Source organism: Boleophthalmus pectinirostris, unplaced genomic scaffold (genome assembly GCF_026225935.1).
Source record: "Boleophthalmus pectinirostris isolate CB_2022bp ecotype Guang Dong unplaced genomic scaffold, ASM2622593v1 HiC_scaffold_3, whole genome shotgun sequence".
NCBI classification, from domain to species: Eukaryota; Metazoa; Chordata; class Actinopteri; order Gobiiformes; family Gobiidae; genus Boleophthalmus; species Boleophthalmus pectinirostris.
The window spans coordinates 2,894,741-2,903,896 of NW_026571299.1; the positions used below are offsets into that span (position 1 = coordinate 2,894,741).

Here is a 9,156-nt window from a genome sequence, read left to right on the forward strand (position 1 = left end):
CCAGGTCTAAACCAGGTCTAAACCAGGACTAAACCAGGACTAAACCAGGTCTAAACCAGGTCTAAACCAGGTCTAAACCAGGACTTTAACAGGACTATTGTAGGTCTAATCTAGGACTAAACCAGGACTATAACAGGACTACACATTTCACATTTCCTGACTGTACCTGCTCGTCTCCATGGTGATGTTATTGCCTGAAATGTTCCATTGTGTTTCAAAAAGCACAATCATAAAACATTGACAGCAAACATAAGTGTCTAATGACGCCATCTGGTGTCTGTGTTGGAGATTACTTAAAAAAAAAAAAAACTTAATGAAATATTATTTATTTATTTTTTAAAATCATGAGAACAGATTCAATACGGAATTGAACATTTTTCACAAAAATTCATTAGTTGTATTCAATCTGTTTGAGAATTGTACAATGAAGTATCACGATGTATCACTGAATTTATTTTTTTTTTTACACCCCCTAGTGGATAGATAAGTCAGGGTTCCCTGATTATTCCTGAATGTTTACGCCTTTTGTTTAAAATGCACTGACAGGACTTTGAATGTTAAAAAACTATAATCCCAAACTAGAGCTGTTCGATTATGGAAAAAAATCATTATTTTTGATCAATTTTGAAATCACAATTATTCAAACATTTTTTTTGTTACATGTTGCATTTATTTAGCATTCAAAACATTCAAATTGAAAATAAATATCAGCTACAAATCTGAACCTTAGAGTAGTTTTGTGATGTATAAAACATAAAATGAATAAAGTAAACTTTGAACATTAAAATAAGGCAAAGAAAAACAGAAATCCAAAATATATCCAAAAATAAACGATATACCCAGCTGGTTTACAATCTATATATTTAAAAAATAAAATAAATATACTTATTTATATTAAAAATATCCCAAAATAAACTTTGTTAAGCTTTAAATTGTCACTTGATTATATGATTTTTGGAGATCGTTTGACACACAAATCAAAATTGTGATCAAAATTCAATACAGACTTAGGTGTGCAGTTAATTGAAGGTGAGTGGAATGGGTTTCATATTTAGCCCTAAAAGTCTGATCAATTCTACACATGTAGGTGCTGTAAAGTCATGGAAAATTCACTTTAGGTCATGAAAAAGTCATTGAAAAGTTTTGAAATTTTGTCAGTGAAAAAGAGCAGGGACCCTGATAAGTGACATAAATGAGCCTGGATTTAAACAGGCAAGAGTCCATGTTGTTGCACATATCAGCCTCGTTATGCAGAGTTTGTGTGTTAAACATGTGTGACTGAAACAAAAAAACACAACTCCAGGTCTCTTTGTGACGAGGAACCTACATTAGAACATAGAACATAGTGTAGTACATTCCCTTGTCTGTAAGTGACTGTGTCTGTCTCTGTGTCTCTGTGTCTCTGTGTGTGTGTGTGTCTGTGTGTCTGTGTGTCTGTGTGTCTGTGTGTCTGTGTGTCTGTGTGCAGCTCGGATCACTCAGCTGGTTCGTGGTTTCTCCTCGTCCTGGAAACAGTCTGTGGAGGCCATGAGTCAGGAGGTCATGAGGTCCTTCACCAACTTCAAGAACGGCACCAGCATCATCCAGGTCAGTGCTGCACGAGGGCTGTTCCGATGGACGATGTCGTCGTTCATGATCATGGATGATCCGGAACGTTGGGCTCAGAGAAGTAACAAAAATAAACCAAGGTGGAAGAATGGAATAAATTAAATAAGGTTTAATTAACAGGAATGTAAAGGTGAATCAACAAAACAGACTAAAATATACAGGAAATAATCTAAACTTAAAGGTTGTATGGAGGATTTTTTTTGTTTCAAATTGTCAATGATAGATTATAAAGATGCAGTCGCCTTGTAATTATGATGACCAAAAAAAAGAGAATAAAAATTCATCAACTCTGGACGTGGTGGGGCTAAACATTTGCCAATAGATAACGACACTGCCTCGTTATCTGTGAGCTGACAGGCTGTCAATCAAACTCCCTACGTTTCTAGCGTAACTGACTTGCCTGCGCCGCCGGTACGTGGTTTACGTACGACTGTCACGCAGTCCACAGACGCAAGACGCACAGACGCTGTTTACTCCACCAACGCAACAGTTCTTAGCGGCTTTTTTTTGACCTATATCTTCCTCGCAGTTCGCACAAAGTTTGTTGCAATGGCGACAAGAATCCAGGAGCAGTTCGCCGCAAAAGAAAGTCCGTTTTTGAGGTCGCTGAAAGAAGAAGACAAGGGGAAAAGCAGCGAAGCCAAACTAAGGTGATTCTTGGAGATTCATTCCAGCGATGGCGCGACTGAAGCAGACGCAGGGTCTAAAGACTGACGCACTGGTCCACAAATTACTCCTGGACAGGAAACTTCTGCTTATTATGAAAACGTACTTTATTTCCAAGAGCTACACAAACGTTTTTCAGGACACGAATGTGATATCCTATGTCTGAAAACGTCATTTTCAAGGCAAAGAAAGAGTCCGCTTGCTGCTGCGTGTTGTAGCTAGTTCATTCGCACGGAATCTCCACGCACCTTCTCTGCACCCCTTTCCTGCTCCTGTCCCCGCTGCCCGTTCCACTTCCCCCTGCTCCTCACTTCTTTTCTGCGCACCAAATATCCGCGCACCCCCTCCCCCCGCTCCTCACTTCTCCGTCTTGCCTAACCAACACTGTAGTTAGTTGTTTACAAGTCATGTGCAGTTCACCGGCTGTAAACAAACCTGTTTCTGGCGTAAGGAGGAGGAGGGAGGAGGCGTTTCTACGTAGGAGCTGTAGGGGAGGGGAGGTGGTTTCACACGCATGCGCAACATTTGAAAAAAGGACAAACAGTCGCTGGATTTCTCGTTCCTTGGAAAATCCTCTATACAACCTTTAAGAACAAGACAACGAGTTTAGTGCCACAAAATGGGTCACACAGACTTACACAAAACAGGCAGTTAAAGTCACAATAACTGGGTCCCCACGGGCAGTTCATGAGCAATTTTTGGCCAAGTCTGTACGGGGCTCGGAAGTGGCCCGTACAGGATTCCAAGCTCGTAGACGCCCGGTGAGGCTGTAGGGAGGAAATGTTCAGCTCATAGCAACACGTATCTCACACTTACGGGGGAAGTACGGGTCAAGTGCGCGTCACGTATGTGTGTCGTACAGGTTTTTCCATTTTCTGAAGCAGACGACCGTCATGTCTTGGCATGGCCATGGTCAAACGATGGATGAGTACGATGTGATGGAGTGGTGATGACCAGCGCAGTATTATAAAGCACAGAGCGTAAGAGACTTGAACTTGCCTCGGACAAGCGACTAGAGTGCGTTGCGAGTGGCCCGTACGAGCTTTTGACTTGTACATGACCCTCGCGTGGCTCTTAAGTTCGGCGTACTATTGCCTCACAACAGTCTTAAGACCCGCACGACACTCGCATGCCTCACTTACCGAAATTTTTCCCAGGGTCCCAAGCAAGCCACACTCGCACCACCCTCACGAAGCACTTAGAAAAGTCTGTCTCCTCTACAGAACCCCACGGGCCAAGAAATGTCAGCACCTGTACCGGTGAATCGCTCTTGCGGGTTATTGTGACTAAGCCTCAACTAAGGGACACACACAAAACTAAACCACAAGTTCCCAAAATTAAACCACATAAACTTACAAAGAGAATCGAGTGAGCAAATTAAAAAAGGCACAAAACAGAACTAAACGACAAAACTACACACACGAACACAAACGCAAACTGTCAGACTGGTCACCGAGGCCACCAGCCCTGAACAGGTGCAGGTGATCTCCTTCACCAGGGGGAGGAGGCAGGATTGGCCACGTGTAGAAGTGATCCACCAATCAGGGACCGGGGCTCACACAGCAGGATCCCAGGGGAACAATAAAGAAATTAAAACACACTGATCTTCTGTAGGCCCTACTACAGGGGTGGGCAAACTTTTTGACTCGCGGGCCACATACGGTCCTAAAATTTGCCTGAAGGGCCGGACAGAACACAGGACATGACGTGTTAAGAGCTCAGCTGCATTCTATTCGTATTTACGCTCATGTAGGAAGCGCACTACGACATCGCCGTGAAAGATCAGGAACACACAAAAAACAACAGATCCGCTCCACACCACAGGCGAAGGTGAATTATAAGGAATTAAATTTTACTAAGAAACAAAACCCGCGCTACGACATCACATGCAATTCAACAGGACTTTTAAGACTTTCTGTGGGTTAAGTCCTATAACACAACATCTATAAAGTTCTTGTTTTTGATTTTTACCAACTCAAAATGGAAGCAGTGCAAAGTTATATCTTGAACACCACTACTTCACTCATGGTCCGAATAACTCCTGTAAGAACACTTTCCCATAAAGCATTGCGGCCAACATAATACGCCGCACCTCAATGTATATTTATATAGTGCGCCATCTACTGGGAAAACGCGGAAATGCATGAAAAATAAAACATCAACAAGGTTTATTATTGTAATTTATTCCACTTCGGTGGGCCGGATTAAAAGGTTTAAAGGGCCATAGTTTGCCCACCCCTGCCCTAGTGGCACAAGATCTTGTCCTGTTCCTCGTTTGAATTAATAAGTGTTGTGTGTGTTTTGTGTGTGTTTTGTGTGTGTTTTGTGTGTTTGTGCGTCCAGGGCGCTCTGACTCAGCTGATCCAGTACTACCACGGATTCCACAAGGTCCTGAACCAGCCGACCTTCAGAGCCCTGAGCGTCCGATCAGAACTCATCAACCTGCACCACCTCATGGTCGAAGTGAAGAAGCACAAGCCCAACTTCTGACCGAAGACGAGGGGCGCTGGAGAGGAGGAGGAGGAGGAGGAGGAGGAGGAAGAAAGGGAGGAGACAGGTGGAAAAGAGAATAGGAGGAGATGAGATGAGGAGAAAGAGCGGATAAGTGGATGGAACCAGGGCCCAGCCTAACACTAAACTAAACGTAGAAAAGAGAGAACGAGACAGAGCGAGTGAGAAGGACAGATGCACTGGACCCAACCGGCCACAAGGGGGCACCAAACGACTTTCTAAACTTAATGTGTGAGAAAGAGGAGAGGAGAGAGAAATTAAAGTCCTGGAGTGAGAGAAAAGGGTCGTTAAAGACGCATTATGTCACTTTTCTGGTGGAGGTTTTAGTCTTAATCAATAAAACATAATTAAAAATACTCCAGTCACACCTGATAGCTGCATCCACTCGTGTTTATAAGTTTAATGCCGTGCTGTGGAACATTCCAGGCAGAGCAGTAGCATCTCCTTGGAGACGAGCGGGTGGCACACAGAGCACCCTCCACCAGAAAAGTGACTCTAGTTCTCATTATAAACACACACTCTGCTCATGAAGACACAAGCCTCTTTTCTGCTGCTGCTCTTTGGTCTGTGGTGAAATTACTAAATGTTTTTTTTTGTTCATCGCTGAGATCGGCTTTATAATTCCAAGTTATTGAAGCTAAAGTTAACGTAAACACAAAACTAATTCCGTTTTTTTGTATAAGTAAAGAATTGTTTTGGTTTATGTTTGATTACCGTATTTTTCCGACTATAAATCGCTCCGGAGTACATCACACTTTTTTGGGGGGAAATGTATTTTATAAAACGAGAGAGCAGGAGCCGACATTTCCTGTGTAAAATCAAGTTGCAGTAAAAACAATAGAAGAGAGAAGAACAGACTATTAACGTCACATATGAACAGTTCTTCAGATTAAATATAACATAAACAACAGAACAAGTTTAACAAACTCTTCATCTCACTCCAAATCACTAAATCCTCCGGAGGTAAAAAGAGCGACGCTTCCTCTTCTGCGTCGCTGTCGTCAGACTCAGAATCAGTTCCAGTTAGAATTATTCGGGTCTTTCTGAATCCCGACAGGATGGTTTCGGTGTCACTGAAGTCCAGGCTTTGTCCATCATCCAGTGACTCCAGGAAAGTTTCATGGTGCATCCTCCCGGTGTCACAAGTTTCTCTCTCACTCCAAATTTTCTTTCTGCTGCTCGATTATCGTTTTCAGCTGCAGATTTCACGACTTGCAGTTTGTAATCTTCAAAATCAGATTTAGTTTTTGGGGGCATTTATGTTCAGTCTTCTCAGTCTTTGTCTTTATAAGTTTGTTTAAATGTTAAATTGTTCAGTGGTGCAGAAGTAACGGTGCGATCGACTGACATGATACAGACAGAACAGAGGCTCTTTCTGCAGGAGACATGTGCTCTCTTGTGACAGTCTCATGGACTTATAGTCTGAAAAATACAGTAATTAATTAATCATTGTATTTTTGCACGTTTCAAGGCACCCTAGTGTTTTACAGAGTATTATTCATTCACTCCACAACCATCATTCACAAACATTCTTCTTTCTCATGAGGCAAACTGGGTTTAGTTTCTTCCCCAAGGAGACAACAACAGTTTTTGAGACTGGCGCCCCCTTGTGTCTCCTGGTGTTCTCAGCGTCTCCCGTCCGAGTCCTCAGGCCCTGCTGAGCTTCTGAGTCTGACGGGTTCAGGCCTGGATGAGTTACACACTGGAAACATCAGACTTTTACGTGAGCGTCGTGGAGATTTATCACAAGATGAAGTCTGTGTTTGGTGACAGATTTTTATTTTATGTTTTTTTTTTTTTTTTTTTTACGTCTTGTTTTCACCCGACTCTGCATTTTCTCTCGTCCAATCATCTTGTTTTGATCCTGATCTGGCTCAAAGTGCGCGCCCGTGTGTGTGTATGGAAGTGTCTCTGTGTGTTTTAAGTTTTGCACTTTTTACGATGAAATATTCTGACTGATCTCGAAGTACAAGTACTACAAAACCTGACAGCAGAAGTACTGTGTCTTTACTGTACAGCGTAGTAACTCTGGTATTTATGTTACACAGAATCATCCTCATTTTAGGTGAATGAAGTCTTTATTTCAAATGCATTTATATAAAACAAAAGTTAGAACAGGATGGTGGTTCTGTAACGGAGAGAAGATTGTAAAGTGTAAATGTACAAAGCCCCTGTGGACCAGTGTAAATGTTTGTGTATTTCATTTGTTTGAAAAGTAGTGAGTTTAAATTTTTCTGATTCATGTTCAAATGTCGTTTCCTCATCACAAACAGACCTGGAGTTTTGTTTTGTTTATTTTATTTACACACTTTTAACGCAGAAACCTGCAGATTTAGCCTTGGAAATGTCAATCTCACTGAACAAAAAGTCAAATGTAGCTGATAACTAACGCTTCATGCATGACATCACAAGGTGGAACAGAGCATTTTGAGCTCTGGAGGTGCAGATAGACTAATAATAAAAGATTAATCAAACATGTGTGAATGAAACAAAACATGACTCCTCTGTTTTAATGAGGTAAAACATTATAATACGACTTAAAGTTCACAAGAGTCCATTTGTGTGACCTTTAAAACACGTGGTCGATGATGTAAACAGCTCAAAAAATAAAGGAGAAATCCTGTTGAAGAAAGAGTTAAAGTGTCTGTGTTGTTTTTTTTTAAAGACAATAGTAATGATAATTAGGGCTGGGCAAAAATAAAAAATATTAATCCCATTAATCACATGCGTTAGAGTGCGATTAATCATGATTAATCGCATGTTATACACAAAACCAATTAATTAAATAAAAAGTACTTTTATTGGAAATGGAAATGAAAGAGCCAAACATTTGTTGTGCAAACAGTATTTCTTTCAGAGGGAACCTCAGAGTCTTCAAGGTTTTCTGAAGGCTCAGGCTTTTGTACTACTAATATATTTTTTCAATATTTGTTATTTTTTTATTCAGTAAGTAACAAACACGACACTAGTAATAATTTCTAGATCATTGTCATAAACTTGGATTAATATTTCTTGGGAAACAAAGGTTATTTATAACCTTTTATAAGTTAATATAATGGAATGGAAATGGACCAATCACAGTTTTTCTTCCAGTGGTATCTGGGTAAATCAGTGACTCCCCCTGCAGCACTGAACAAAACTAAACAACAACAAACACACTGAACAAACACTGCACTGCACTGAACTAAACAAACACCTGCAGCACTGAACTAAACAAACACCTGCACTGCAAACACCTGCAGCACTGCAGCACTGAACTAAACAAACACCTGCAACACTGAACTAAACACCTGCAGGACCTTCGGCGGCTGGAACGAAGTTTGAAATTGACAGTTGTCTGATCCAATCATATTTCATTGAGTTATGGGCGGGATCATGTCATGAAATCTTCCGGGCCTTCGCGAATACCCTGTGATAGCAAATGTAAGTGAGACCACAGCGACGAAAACCGCACTGGACACCTTGATTTGGACGCCTCAGGGGCCCGGTCGGAGCGAGGAGCCTGCAGAATCTTAGAGCCCACGACCGGTCTGGCCTGGCCACGAGCCACGTATGCATCTCTCAAAGAAAAAAGTGTAAAGAAAAGACGTCAAACTTAAAGAAACGCTCGCGGTGGACTTTTTCAAAATAAAAGCCAGTGAGCAACAGATGTTTACAATAAAAAAATAATAAAAATTGCGTTAACGGCGTTAAAATAATTGTCGGCGATAATTAATTAATTAGTTAACGCAAAATTAACGCGTTAAAGTGCCCGGCCCTAATAATAATACTCCAGTAATAAACATGAAAACAAAACAAAAAACTTAAAATAAAAAGGATCATTATTTTTGATCGAGAGCAGCTCCTCGTGTCAGACATTTCAAGGATACAGGAGGAAGGGAGGGCATCTGACACAGGGATACACAGCGTTCCCACGGTCATGGAAATCCTGGAAAAGTCATGGAAATCGAAAATTTTAGTTTTGGAAAAGTAATGGAATTTTAGCAAGTTTGAGTCTATTCTGATTATTTGTGAATGTCTGCGCCTTTTGTTTAAAAGAGACGACAATAAATGCACTGACAGGATTTTGAACGTTAAAAAAGTATAATCCTAAACCATAAGGTGAGTGGAAAGAGTTAACGTTTCATATTTAACCCTAAAAGTCTGATCAGTTCTACACATGTAGGTGTTGTAAAGTCATGGAAATTTCACTTTAGGTCATGAAAAAGTCATGGAAAAGTTTTGAAATTTTGTCAGTGAAAAAGAATGGGAACCCTGGATCCAGGAGGACGGGAGGGCATCTGACACAGAGACACGGCCTAAGCAAAAGATGTTCATTTTGTCTTCTTCCGTCAACAGCTCGTACACCCCAAGGACAAAATCCCACAAGAA

At 41.1% G+C, this 9,156-nt stretch overlaps 1 protein-coding gene across 1 annotated transcript in view; it reads left to right on the forward strand.

Moving 5' to 3' along the window:
• The window catches only part of vps52 (VPS52 subunit of GARP complex), a 68,861-nt gene extending 61,442 nt beyond the window's left edge, over nt 1–7,419 (forward strand). Inside the window, exons 19-20 of the mRNA XM_020934459.2 lie at nt 1,469–1,587; nt 4,618–7,419. Coding sequence (XP_020790118.1) covers nt 1,469–1,587; nt 4,618–4,764 — 266 coding nt within the window. The 3' untranslated portion in view covers nt 4,765–7,419. The remainder of the gene's footprint in view (nt 1–1,468; nt 1,588–4,617) is intronic.
• Nucleotides 7,420–9,156: the final 1,737 nt, after the last annotated feature.